This window comes from Protopterus annectens, chromosome 6.part0 (genome assembly GCF_019279795.1).
Source record: "Protopterus annectens isolate FY-2018-M chromosome 6.part0, PAN1.0, whole genome shotgun sequence".
Taxonomy (NCBI): Eukaryota; Metazoa; Chordata; order Ceratodontiformes; family Protopteridae; genus Protopterus; species Protopterus annectens.
In genome coordinates this window covers 1698649491-1698663665 of record NC_056737.1, presented here as the reverse complement: position 1 = coordinate 1698663665, position 14175 = coordinate 1698649491, and the positions used below count along the sequence as shown (strand labels likewise).

The 14175-nt window shown below is 40.3% G+C and overlaps 1 protein-coding gene across 2 annotated transcripts in view; it reads left to right on the top strand.

The window, feature by feature from the left end:
- Positions 1-5524, top strand: part of CARF (calcium responsive transcription factor) — a 2518000-nt gene extending 2512476 nt beyond the window's left edge. For both annotated transcript variants that reach the window (XM_044075092.1, XM_044075091.1), the window contains exon 16: positions 2911-5524. In XM_044075092.1, the coding sequence (XP_043931027.1) occupies positions 2911-3050 (140 nt within the window). In that variant the 3' untranslated portion in view covers positions 3051-5524. The remainder of the gene's footprint in view (positions 1-2910) is intronic.
- Positions 5525-14175: the final 8651 nt, after the last annotated feature.

Below are 14175 nucleotides of genomic sequence, written 5' to 3'. Positions count from 1 at the left end.
TCAAGAAGTAATGAGTGTGTGGCAATGAGTGATCCCTTTAGGCCACTTTCTAATAGCAATGCACATACCGGGGGAACCAACGTGATTGCAAACTAAGCAGGCCCATTCTGACACTTCATGAGTGGTCTCTCAATGTTAAAGTGGCAAAGAGAATTTTCCATCGATGGGTTTCACCATGCTGCAACATTTTTGCTTCTCTCCTAAACATGTGCAACATGTTCTTTGCCCTGTATTTCCAATGGGTGAGGCACTGTGAGAGATGCTCTTTTCCATGATTGGCCCTCCAGTCTTCTCTATTGCTTTCCCCCATTACCTCTCATCTCCGAATTTCCACAGAAAGCATGCCAGTTGAAGAGCACTGTTTTTGTCATTGCACCTTTTTGGCCTTGTCACATTTGGTTTCCCTTCCTCTAGCCTCATCTTCTACATATGCCCTGGATACTGATCCCAATCCAGACCTCCTGTCTCACCTGACAGATATGGCTCATCTGGACTTAACAGGCCCCAAACTGACTGCATGGTTTCTGCAGTTCCACTGATTGCTAGACAGGTCCAGGCTGTCCTCTCCTGTCTGTAAATTGTATCTTCTCAAAAAGCTTTTACTAGAAAGCCTTACAAAATTAAATGGAAGAGATTTATGTTCTGTCCCTTAAGAGGGATCTGGACCCCTTGTCTGCCCCTATATGAGTGGTACTTGATTTTTTTAGATTCAGTTTTCAGTGAAGGCACTTGTTTTTCTACTGTTAAGGTCCAGTTGGCTGCCATTTCAAACTTCCATATAGGTGAAAATAATTCTTCTTTAGCTTCTCCTAAATTTTGCAATGCTTTTCTTAAAAGAACTTTTTAACTTAGACCTCCACTAAAGTTATCCTACTCCACCTTGGAATTTAACTATTTTGCTACAAGCTCTGACCTAAGGCCCGTTTGAACCCTGAGTCAGGTTAGATCTCAAGTTTTTGTCTTGGAAAACCATTTTACTAGTCACTATTACAGCAGCTAGATGAGTATCAATATTTGAGGTTCTGTCTTCCAAACCTCCTTATCTGTTTTTCCACAAAGACAAGGTTTCTTTATGGCCAAACCTGTCTTTTTTGGCAAAGGCAGCTTCTGATTCTAATATCAACCAGGTCGTTAGCCTCACGGTTTTCTTTCCAAATTTTTCAAACAACAGAGAGTACATGCGCCATCTTTTGGATGTATATAGACAACTTCAGTTTTATCTCCATAGAACCAAAGATTTCCAGAAGACTAATCAGTTTGTATCTTTCTCACCTAACAGATTGGGCAAGTCAGTTTCTAAAGTTACACTGGCCAAATGGTTAACCAATTGTATCTCCTTTGTCTGTAATAAAAGAGGATTGTCCTTGCCTAAGCTTCGTAGAGTTCCATGAGGTCTATGGCTGTATCTTCAGCTTTTTGGTCAAGAGCTTCCATAGATGGCATTTGTGTAGCTGCCACTTGGTCCAGTGGTCATATTTTTATCGCTCATTACAAATTGGATTTGGTTTCTGGGAACAGAGTTGCTTTTGGCACTGCAGTACTCTGTAATATCCTCCTGTAAGCACCACCCTAGGTTCATCTAGCTGGGGACTTTGTCCCTTCAGCTGAGGAATAAATGAAAATGACAACATCAGATAAAAAAAAAGTTATGTACTTACCATAACATTACATCTGTGTTGTCCAGTTTCATTCTTCCTCAACTTCCCACCCATACCTCTCAACCTCTTAGTGCAAGAAATCTGTAGAAAGTGTAAATTAATAGGCGTACAAAGGCCTAAAAATAAGGACAGATTTTAAATATTGTTCTTATAACCTTAGAAAGTTGCTAGAATAACAGGCCTTGTGTTAGCATGCATTTTCTGAAGGATATGAAATCTGAAACTCAGTGTATGTCATTATTTAATGACTTCAGTCCTCAATGACTTGATAGAAAACCACATATTTTATGAGGAAAACTCCAAAAATATGAGGCAAAAATCTGGACAATCTGTGAAAATCTAGACAGTTGAGAGGTATGTTCCCACCCTATTAAACTCCTTCCCTTTGCTCCTGGAAAGGCTTAAGAGTATCACTTTGGGAACTACTGTTCCTTGTTTGAACTCCTGCTCCTTTTTCTTATTCTGTACTTTCTTGATTTCTCTTAAGGTATTATCCATTGACTCCTATGGGCAGCAAACTTGATCTGAGGTATGTTAGGGTGGTGCGGCATTGTGGGTAAAGGGAGGAGCTTGAGAGTTTGGCTCTGAGGATCTGGAAGATGCAGCTGAGTCGGATCCAAGTCGAATCCAAGATGCATCAGTTGAGAAATATTGAAAACAGACAACACAAATTTAATGTTATGGTCAGTACATAACTTTTTTTATCTTCATGATCTTCTTGTATACTTCAACATACCCACCCACCATCTCCTTCACATTGTAATTTTTCTGTAGAAAAGAGACCAGGAATACCTCTATAAGATTTCTGTATCCCAGCAGGTATTTTGGTCTGGGGATATGGGGAGGTTTTGTGCATTTTAGCAATGAGAGGATTTTGAGCCTGGGAGAGTCACAGAAGTGCTCTGCAACTGCTGCCTGTGACTAGCAGTCTATGGATCAAGAAGCTCTAATGTTATGGTAGGTACACAACTTTCATATTATTAGCTATCAGAGCTAATGGAAAAATGTTTGCCAGTCTTGGAGTGCTCCCATATGGATTTAATAGCCATTCAAAGCTGTGAAGATGGGGCAGTTAAAATCGTCTACTGTTATGGTAAGCACTTTATGCAACTCCATTTTTCTACATGTGCATTGTACTTAGAATTGTCTATGCATCTGTTGTTGTTTGATGACTGTGGATTGTATTAAACAAAGTATTTTCTTCCATTTCCACATGTATTTCTGACATTTTTTTGTGTATTTTGTACCTCAGTGCAAGAAAACCCAGAAGAGACAGTGTGCCTGAGTCAAGTAAAGCAAGAATCCTCAGAGGGACTACCCCAGACAGTCCCGCTCCAGCTAAATGAGGCTGCTCATTATGAAGGGTCTTACACTGTAACCACTATAAACTGAAATAAAGTATGCTGAGCAGTGATATGATGTTAAAAAAGGTGAACATATGCCTCCAATACCTACGCTATGCATGATTTAGGTGACTTTTCCTGGTTTCTTCTACCTTGGTTTGGGATGTGGAAATTCTGTTTGCACTTCACTTGTTGCTGCATATTGTAGCACCACATCTCTTTTTAAGAAAGGAACTGGTAAATCTAAAGTAATGCTAACGTGTTCTCTTTCAGAAATGGTGCACACTCACATCAGTGATTGTAAATGGAATAGGATATTGGTGGATCTGGAGAATTCTGTGGATTAGTCCATTGAAAGTATTTAAATGAACTTGTATCACAACGTCACTTTTTCTAAAATATATGCTGCTTTTAAGCATTAAGAAATGCACTGCCCTGGTATTTTAAACACTTTCCTGACTGGAAAAAAAGAGGAGAGGAGACAACAATACTGCTTTAACACATCATCACAGCTCTACTACTACTGCAAATAAGTAACGACGCTGCTGCTACTGCCAGCTTTCATGCTTCCAAAACCTGCTTAGCCTATGAACATCACCTAAATACGTTTATGGTATATGCTCATGATAAAAACAAATACTGTATGCAGTTGAAACTAAGGAAATACTGCTAAGGTAGCACTGCTGATGACATTTCTCCTGGTTTGGGGCTCTTTTTTTATCTAGTATTAGTGTTTGAGCAGAACACTATGACAATCTTTTTCCAAGCTGATAAGCATGAATAGACATAGTTGCACTTCTGAAGAATATTGTTTTTCACTTCCAGAAGTCTCAGGGCATCAGGCATGAGTCAGATGAGATTTTTTTTTTCCGGGGGGGGGGGGGGGTACATTTTCTGGAAGGTATCTGAGAACCTTAAAAATGAATTTTTATTGCTTAGTGTACTACTCAAAAAAAAAATTTTTTTTTGCTCCTTTAAGAAGCAGCCATATAGTGTGTTGACTCACCAAGAAAACTTGAATCCATGCCTTTTGCTTCTTTCCATTTACGTGTTTTATCACTGTTACTGCTTCACATTTGGTTTCGGTTTTCATTCGTAACACTGCAGCCATTTTTAAATAATAGTTTCTATAGAGAATGCAGCCTTAAATTGTCTTGTAGCTGAAGCCCCCAATAGTTTTAGCACCAAAGATCCTGTAAAATGCAAATGCTGTGTTGCATCTGTGAGTACCAAATAAGCTGAATCTTGAGTTCATAAATTCTATTTTTTGTTAAATGCAATGACATGATGTGAAATGTAGAAGAGTTCTTGATGACAGTCGAAATGGAGAAGGGCTGTCAGTGATCAGTAACTTTACTTGAACAAGACCCATAAAGCTGTTTTTTAAATGCAGCATTTGTGGTTGGGAGCACTCTGAAGATAATCCTAACAGTGATCATTGATTTATAGTTTTTATACTTGTGGGGCAACGTTGTTCCTTCCTGTACAACTTGGCATCATTGATGTCTATTCTTAATGGATCACAAGTTTCAGAAGTAATGGTGCTAGTGTACATCGTTGTTAGTGTAGATCAGGATTACCCTCAAATTATGTGATTTGTGGGCAAGGTCAGTACCTGTTTTGAGGTATTTTTATAGACTTTTAACCAGGAATGTTAATGTTCCAAGTAACGTTCTGTAGGTGGTTGCAGCACTGAAGTATAAAAGTGTCCAGCTGTATATCAGTAGTTTGGCCATTTTTTTTTCATTTTGACTATTCATCTGGTTTCAGAAACAAATGTAGATATTTCAGGGTAAAAGGGGAAAGACTCTGGCTTCACATACTTCTGAAGGGCAAGTAGTGAATGTTTCAAGCAGGAGCCTCATAAAAAAATCCATTTTCAATTCAGAAAGCAGTTATTTTTTGGTAACCCTCAGCTTTGGAGAGCAGGGTCCTTAGCGCACTGCAACTATATCCCTGAAGACTTTATACCGCCATAGTGACCATTTCATTTGCAGTTAGGTAGTATGTCCATTTACTATATCTATTGAGTGCAGAGAGGAATTACACACAGTACAACACTGTGATCAGTATTCTGACAGAGAACATGAGTTGAATCTAACCATATTTTCACTGTTTGTTATCATTATATCATCAAGGCTGGCACAGGGAACTGTAAAATGCAAACAAAAAAGGTGGCTGGTATGCTGCCACTTCAGATCCTTTTAATTTCTGTTTGGTATACTAGAAAAAAAAATTTAATGCACAAATGTAGTAGAATTTCAGAAATTATATTTTATAAATGGTACTGATAGAAGCTAAATGCCATGAAAAGTCTTTCTAAAGCATTTCTGTAAACTACAAAATGTAGGATTGCTACTTGCATTCATTTGCTTCATTAGTGTTCTGTGCTAAGCATTTTTTCCAACTCTGTTTATGTTAGCACTTAAGCTCATAATTTACATGTGAAAAGTACAGAATTTCATATCTGAAAAGTGCACTGCATTCTTTTAATCACATTAAAATTGTATTTCCTTATTTTAATTTCAGAGTGCAGTAGTATATTTGTGTAAGGGCATTAATAGTCCCTTTAATGCATTTTCAGCAGTGTAATCTCTTCCATAAAGGCATAACATAAATCACACACAGCTATCAAGTAAAACTATTTTCAGTTTGTGTGGTAAAGTGCATGGCAAAATATGAAGAAAAAACTTCTCTTTTCTAAAAGTATGGTTTCAGGTAGCCATCTACACATGGGGTTGTGCATTTTTTGGTATACGTTGACAGCTGATAACTCAGAAGGTGCCTCCTGTGCAAGAGTAACAAATCAGTTACTTATCCTTGCGGAGGAGTAACAATCCCGTTATCTTTGTAGTAAAAGTATGATTTGTTGACTATTCGTTTAAAACAATGTCAAATTATTAATTCCTTGCATACAGTGTTGGATCTGCCTTTGGTTCTCCTGTGCACTAATAACTGATGAGATGTAATTTCCTGCTGTCTGTATGTTAGGTTTTTCCCATTATTGTCCCTGCATTTGAGTGATTTCACACATCCTATATGCACATGCCATAGTGTCATGCACTAAGCTGGAAAACCGCATTTAGCCTCTGTGCTATTGAGTTGTTTTTCAGCTGTTCATGCAGATATGATCCTGATCCTTGTGTTTGCCATTGAAAAGCCCTTATGACTGATGCTTAAAAAGCTCAAGCCCTCAAATGGTCCTGCAGCCAGCTGATCAGAGGTCAGGATCTACACCAGCAGTGTTTGCAGAGCAGTCACATGGCAATTTATTGCCCTTGTGTTGGTTGTAAGCAATTGCTTAATGTTAGATTGTAAATGATCAAGCATCTTTTCTTTATGGTAGTAATAACTTATTAGGTTTCTCTCTCACTAATCATGATTTTTATTTAAAAAAAAGTGTGCTGGAAAACGACCCAGAAAAAGGAAACTAAGTGAAATTTTCTGGGTTGTTTTCCAGCACACTTGTTTTAATTTTTGGTTTTGGAAGTGTGCATTGCTACTTTAGGTTTGAATGCTTTTTATAAACTTTTTTTATAAACCTAATGACAGTACAGAAAGTTGAAAATTTCATGCATTTAACATAGCACCCTAATACATTTCTACCTTAAAAAAGAACAGTTTGAAAGTTTTCAAGCTTTCATTAAGCAATTGTGATTGTCTATAGACAGCACACTCACAGACAGCCTTAAACCTTAAAAAAGGTTTACAGTTTAAAAGCTATCCCTAAGCAGTTGTAGTTGCTTAGTGACAGATTAAAAAAGAATGTCAGTTTATAATGGCTGTATACAGTGATCAGTGACCCAGTCCCTTCAAGATTTTCACCATTCATAGTGCATCAGTGGCATATGGGTTCTGTGTCTGCACAAACCCACACTGTTAACTTTCCAGAGTTCAGAATCCCCTCCTCTGACTCCCTGTAACAGGGGATTGGTTAAGCTCTTAACATCTGGGAAGCTTAATCCTTGTCACAGGAAAACAGTTTAGGAATCACACAGATGAATCTCTTCAGCTGTCTACATTGGTGGATTACAGCTTCCAGTCCTCAGATAAGATCCGTTTGGGAACGTCCCTTCCTCTTTCTTATTATATACTTTCTTTTTTATTATATATACAGTGTATATAAAAAGTGTACATGCCCCTGTTAAAATGCCAGGATGTTCTTAGTGTTTCACTGTTGCAGTCATTACATTTGGGTAATCTGCTGGAAGGTTGCCCTCAGTCGGCCTGATTAACAAAGTCTTGGGCCCTGCGTCGGTTGCTGTCCCTTCTTCCATGATGTCAGGTTGTCAGGGGTATAAAACATGCAGCCGATGCCATTACATCAGTCTTTCTTGCCGCGTGGTGCCCGAAGCAGAAGCAGTTCGCAAGTGCCGGTCGGCCGACTCCTGAAATTTTTGTTTTCGAGTTTCAAAACTGAAGTCTTCAACTAAAAAGCTAAGTACCCTGTTGGGGAAACTTTTTCTTGCTCCTTACTGATGTCAGTAAAAGTTAATAATTGCATTACTTGTGGGAAGCAAATACCGCATAAGGATTTTCATTTGTACTGTATTCCTTGCCTAGGCCCTGACCACAACATATCTTGCTGTTGGTTTTGTGCTAAATTTAATCAACGCACTATTAAACGTCAGTATATTTTTGCTTCTAAATATTTTGGCTCACGCTTTAATTATCCAGAAATGTCATCGGTTAGCAATCAGACTACCGGAATACCTAAAAAACGCAAAGAAAAAGACAGAGACAGACCGTTGAGGTCCAAAACTGACGACGACGCTTCTCCTAAGCCAGTCGCCAGTTCTCTGGTACTCAGTGAGGCACTTTTTCAGCCCCTGATACCTGCTACTTCTGATTCGCAGGCCTCTACTGAGACCCATTTGGAGTCCAGTATGCCGCAAGATTCTTCAATTATGGAACCCGCGGATGTCTCTACCTTAGATGGGTCCGGAGCCGCTGTGCAGGCACCGGCTTCTGAGGGTGTTTTCAGGCCTACAGAGATGCCATCTTCAAAACTAAGGCCAAAATCTAAAACTATGTCTAAAAAACCGACACCTGGGCCACATGTGCAGGCCCCTATGCCTAAAAAACAAATGATCAAAATGGCTGAAGATTTAATTACTCTGATCGGGAGTAGCCCCCCCCCCCCCCCCCCCCCCTTCTAAGAGGCCTAGGCAAGACATTGATTATGAATCTTCTGAGCAGGATTCTGTTTCTTCTGACTCTTATAATGAACAGGATTTGTCTATACCTACTTATGAGGATTCTGATGCAGACGATTCCATTCCTTCTGCTTCTCCCCCTGAGGATTTTTTTCTTTTGGGGAAACTTTACATACCTTAAGGGAACATTTCCACTGGGAATGTCTGAATTTCTCTGAATCTAAAAAGAGACTTAGGGATTTTCTTCTTCTTCCTCAGCATAGGCCTTTGGCTATACCTCCTGTTCTAGACATTGTTGATGATGTTTTTTCAGAATCTAGTATGGCTCCTGATTCTCTGCCTCTGGCTCCTTGTAAGCCAGACAGATACTACAGGGTTCCTGACTCCCACAAATTCCTTTTCAAAAATCCTATTGCAGATTCTGAAACCATTTCTCAGGGTCCCAAAGGCATTAAGGCCTCTATTGCTAAAAATCCTACCCCTTCTGATAGAGATTCCAGGGCGCTGGATATATGGGGTAAGAAGGTTTACACTTCTGCAAACTTGGCAGTCAGGGCTTTAAACTGTCAATTTCATATGCTTAAATATCAACAGCATATCATGGGACTGTTTAAACAGAAAATGATGTTAATTTCTGACTGTGTAGAAAATAAAGATTTACAGGATTTATTGCATTCAGCTGAACAAGTTGGAAAACATACTTTGCAATGTGGTTTTGATTCTTTGGAGGCCTCTTGTAGGGCTGCTGTAACTGGGTCTGTGCTAAGAAGGCATGCTTTGGCTCAAAGAGCAAACTCTGCCTGATTATGTTAAAGCAAAATTGTTGGATGCTCCTTTACAACAGGACCGTCTCTTTGGTAATAAGGCTGAAGAAGTTTTAAAAAAGATGGAAGATAAAGCTAAATCTATGCATACTGTGAAAGATTTCTTACAAGTGCAACCTCCAAGATTTAATAGGCACTGGCCTACTAAGAACTGGTCCTTTCCAGTTCCTTCGAGAGCCACTCAAGTCAAACCCAGACATTCCAAAGGCTCCAGGTTTTAGTCACAAGGGACTTTTAGAACAAAACAATGGGGTGCCTCCTCCTCCAAATCTGGAAACAACAAGGCACCTCCCTATGGTAAGCAGTCTCCATGACTTCCCTTTACACTTACCAAGCACTTACCTTTTAGCCGCCCCTTTGGGGGAAAAACTGGCACTTCATGCAGGAAACTGGCAACTTATAACCCGGGACAAATGGGTTTCATATATATAGTATCCCAGGGATACAGATTTCATTTCCACACGTTTCCGATCCCAAACGGATGGCCAGACCTTCCCCCAAATCAGTGGGCAGAGGCCCAGAAACAAGTACTGTCCCTCATAAACATGGGGGCTATTCAACCAGTACCAGAAGAGGAAAAGGGACAAGGTTTCTATTCAAGACTTTTCCTGGTACCCAGAAAAGACAAATCATGGCATCCAATTCTGGACTTATCTACCCTAAACACATTTCTGGACATTCCAAAATTCAAGATGCTGACTCTTCAACAGTTACTTCCTATGCTAGGCAAAGATGCCTGGTTGGTAACTCTAGAACTTAAAAGAGGCTTACCTGCATATCCCAATCAAGGAATCTTGCAGAAGATACCTGTGCTTCAAAGCAGGCTACTTGCATTACCAGTTCTCTGCACTGCCCTTTGGCTTATCTGCTGCGCCCAGGGTCTTCACAAAGTGCCTGGCTACAGTATTGCATTTTGCAGGCAAAGAGATATTCAAATATATCCATACCTGGACAATTGTCTAGTGGCGTTTGTAAAAAGGGTTCTAACTTGTCTAGGGTACACCATAAACAAAAAGAAATCACAACTGGTACCCTCTCAAAAAATTACATTCCTGGGTGCAAGCTTGAATACAACTGCCCAGATGGCTTACCTTACGCCAGAAAAGCAAATTCATTTGGTAACTTACTTCAAACAGGTGGCCACAAAAACCCTGCTATCTGCAAGACAAATTCTGCAAGCCTTGGGGTTCATGGCTTCCTGCATTCTTCTAATTCCATATGCAAGACTGCATATGAGGAAACTTTAGTGGTACTTAAAAAGTTTATGGAGTCAACATTGTCACAACCTGAAAACAATGATTCCTATCATACCTTGCCTGCAACTAGAGTTCCTATGGTAGGCAGAGGCCTGCCACCAAAACAAGGGACTGCCATTCACTCCACCCCCTGCCGCCCAAACCCTAACTACAGATGCATCAGACTATGCTTGGGGGGCTCATCTGGCAGGGAAGTGCATTCAGGGCAAATGGAGCCCAAATCAAATGCACGTTCATATCAATCAAAAAGAGATGCTAGCTGTACAGAATGCACTGACAGCCTTCAAGGACTACCTTCATCCAGGACAATTAATGATAAAGACAGACAACACCACAGTTATGTGGTACATCAACAAGCAAGGGGGTACACAGTCCTACCCCCTTTGTAGACTAGCCATGGCATTGTGGAACACAGCCTTGACCTATCAAATTCAACTATAAGCTCATTTCCTGCCAGGAAAGCTGAATACTCTGGCAGATGAACTAATTAAGATATCTCATGGACCCACACGAGTGGAAACTGGAACCATGGATTTTCAACATGTTGACACACAAATGGGGGAGTCCAGACATAGACCTTTTTGCCTCACCCCAGAACTATCAGTTGGACAAATTCTGCACAAGAACTCATCACAAAAAGGCCTGTAAAGTGGAAGCTCTATCATTCAGCTGGAAAAACCTATCTGTCTATGCTTTCCTCCCTCTGCCTCTGATCTCCAAAGTTCTACTAAAAGTCAAACAGGACAAACCAAAAATGATTTTGATTGCTCCAGACTGGCCTCGCCAACACTGGTAACCACTCCTGCGCAATGTGTCACACCTTCCACAGTGGCACCTGCCTCAGACACCTTTCTTACTGTCTCAGCAGAATAACCAAATTCTGCACACTCAGCTCCAAACTTTGAATCTTGCAGCATGGCTAATCACCTAAATTCACCCTTAGCATCCCTCAGCAGACCTGTGATGGATGTCATTTTGGAGGCAAGAAGGCCTAGTACTAGAAAATCTTATGCTGATAAATGGAAATGATTATGTGCCTGGAATCAGTCACAAGGGATAAGCATAGCAGTGCCCAATATTCCTCAGATTTTACAATACTTAACTGAGATGCTTCACAAGGGCCTGTCCTCTTCCATAAAAATCCATGCCTCAGCCATTTCAGCTCATTACAACACAGAACCTCCACTCTTCTCTCATCCTCTGCTAAAGCAGTATCTCAGAGGGGCCAAAAACTTAAGACCACCCAGGAGAGCTCCAATCCCTGTCTGGGACCTCAATTTTGTATTGGAAAAACTCAATCTCCCTCCTTTCGAGCCAGCTGCTACAGCAAACTTAAAATTTCTCTCCTGGAAAACAGCCTTCCTTGTAGCAGTCACTTCAGCTAGAAGGATTTCCGAATTACAGGCTCTTATGGCAGTGGAGCCTTTCATTATTTTTCATGTGGACAGGGTGCCTGTCAGGACCAATCCATCCTTCATGCCTAAGGTGGTATCCAGTGTGGCTCTTAATCAGATCATTAATTTGCCAACTTTCTTTCCCAATCCACAGAACAAGGGGGAGCAGATTCTGCATTCATTGGATGTACACAGACAACTTAGATTTTACTTAAACATGACAAAATCTCTAAGAAAATCTGAACAACTACTGGTGGCATTTGCTGCAGGGGCAGAGGGAAAGGCTATTTCAAAGCAGACTATTTCCAAATGGATAATCCATTGTATTAGTTTCTGCTATATGCACCATGGTAAGACTATCCCCCAGGTATCAGATCTCAATCTGCCAGGGCGGCATCTACTTCTACAGCCTTTCTCAGAGGTGTTCCTACCAGAGACATTCTAGAAGCTGCTACCTGGAGCTCAGTTCATACGTTCATCAAACATTACCATTTACCTTTCTTCTCTAAATCCAGAGCTGGCTTTGCCACTGCTGTCCTGCAGGGCCTTATAGCTGGTCCTAATTCTGTATAAATCCATCCTCCCAACCATAGCTTTGGGAATCTACCCAAATGTAATGACTGCAACAGTGAAACACAAAGAACATAGTACAGTTGTGTACACTTACCATAAATGTAGATGTTCGAGTGTATTCACTGTTGCAGTCCTAGTTACCCTCCCTCCAACCCCATGTTTTTCTCTTACTATACCTCTACTTTCCTTTACTAAGCTTAAAAGCCTTTTTGGTGTATTTGCTTTTGTTTGGAGGTATATTTTTGTGTTTTTAATTACTTAAATATTTGGCTTCCCATTTGGGGGGCACCTGACATCTGGGGCAAGAAAAACTGATGTAATGGCATCGGCTGCATGTTTTATACCCCTGACGTTCTGACGTCATGGAAGAAGGGACAGCAACCGACGCAGGACCCAAGACTCTGTTAATCAGGCCAACTGAGGGCAACCTGCCAGCAGATTACCCAACTGTAATGACTGCAACAGTGAATACACTCGAACATCTACATTTATGGTAAGTGTACACAACTGTACTTTTTTGTGATATAAAAAATGAGACCGCAATAAATCATTTCAAAACTTTTCCCACCTTTTATGCGACTTATAACCTGTACAATTCAATTGAAAAAACAAATCTGTCAGGGGAAAACATATAAAAAATAAAAAACATACAATAAGTTGGTTGCATAAGTGTGCACACCCTTAAACTAATACTTTGTTGAAGCACCTTTTGATTTAATTATAGCTTTCATTCTTCTTGGGTAGGAGTCTATCAGCATGACACATCTTGAATTGGCAGTATTTGCCCACTCTTTCTTGCAAAAGTACTCCAAATCTGTCAGATTGCGAGGGCATCTCGTATGCACAGCCCTCTCCAGGTCACCCCACATATTTTCGATTGGATTTAGGTCTGGGCTCTGGCTGGGCCATTCCAAAACATTAATTTTCTTCTGGTGAAGCCGTTCTTTTCTTGATTTGGATGTATGCTTGGGGTCATTGTCGTGATGAAAGGTAATAATCCTCTTCATCTTCAGCTTTCTAGCAGACGCCTGAAGGTTTTGGGCCAAAAGTGACTGGTATTTGGAACTGTTCATAATTCCCTCCACCTTGACTAAAGCCCCAGTTCTGGCTGAAGAAAAGCAACCTCAAAGCATAATACTGCCACCACTATGCTTCATCGTGGGGATGGTGTTCTTTTGGTGATGTGAAGTGATGTTTTTGTGCCAAACATACTTTTTGGAATTGTTGACAAAAAGTTCAACTTTGATCTCATCAGACCATAACACATTTTCCCACATGCTTTTGGGAGACTTGATGTATTGTTTTGCAAATTTTTGCTGGACATGGATGTGTTTTTGTGTAAGAAAAGGCATCCGTCTTGCAGCCCTACCCCGTAGCCCAGACATATGGAGAATACGGGAGATTGTTGTCACATATAGTATATAACCGGTACATGCCAGAAATTCCTGCAGCTCCTTCAGTGTTGCTGTAGGTCTCTTGGCAGCCTCCTAGACCAGTTTTCATCTGGTCTTTTCATCAATTTTGGAGGGACATCCAGTTCTTTGCAACGTCATTGTCCCATATTTTCTTTCACTTTTTGATGACTGTCTTCATATATCCATTGCTGTGGAAATTTTTTTGTACCTTTCTACCTTTTTCCTGACTGATACCTTTCAACAATGAGATCCTTTTGATGCTTTGTAAGCTCTCTGCAAACCTTGGCTTTTGCTGTAGCAGGCAACTGAGTAAATGTCAGGAAAATCCTACTAGGACAGCTGAACTTTATTTGGTGTTAATTAGTCTCCTTAATTGTTGGCAGGTGTATACCCAAGAAGACTGAATGCTGTAATTAAATCAAAAGGTGCTTCAACAAAGTATTAGTTTAAGGGTGTGCACACGTATGCAACTAGCTTATTGTACATTTTTTATAATTTTTCCCCTAACAAATTTGTTTGTTTTTCAATGGAATTGTACAGGTTATAGGTCACATTA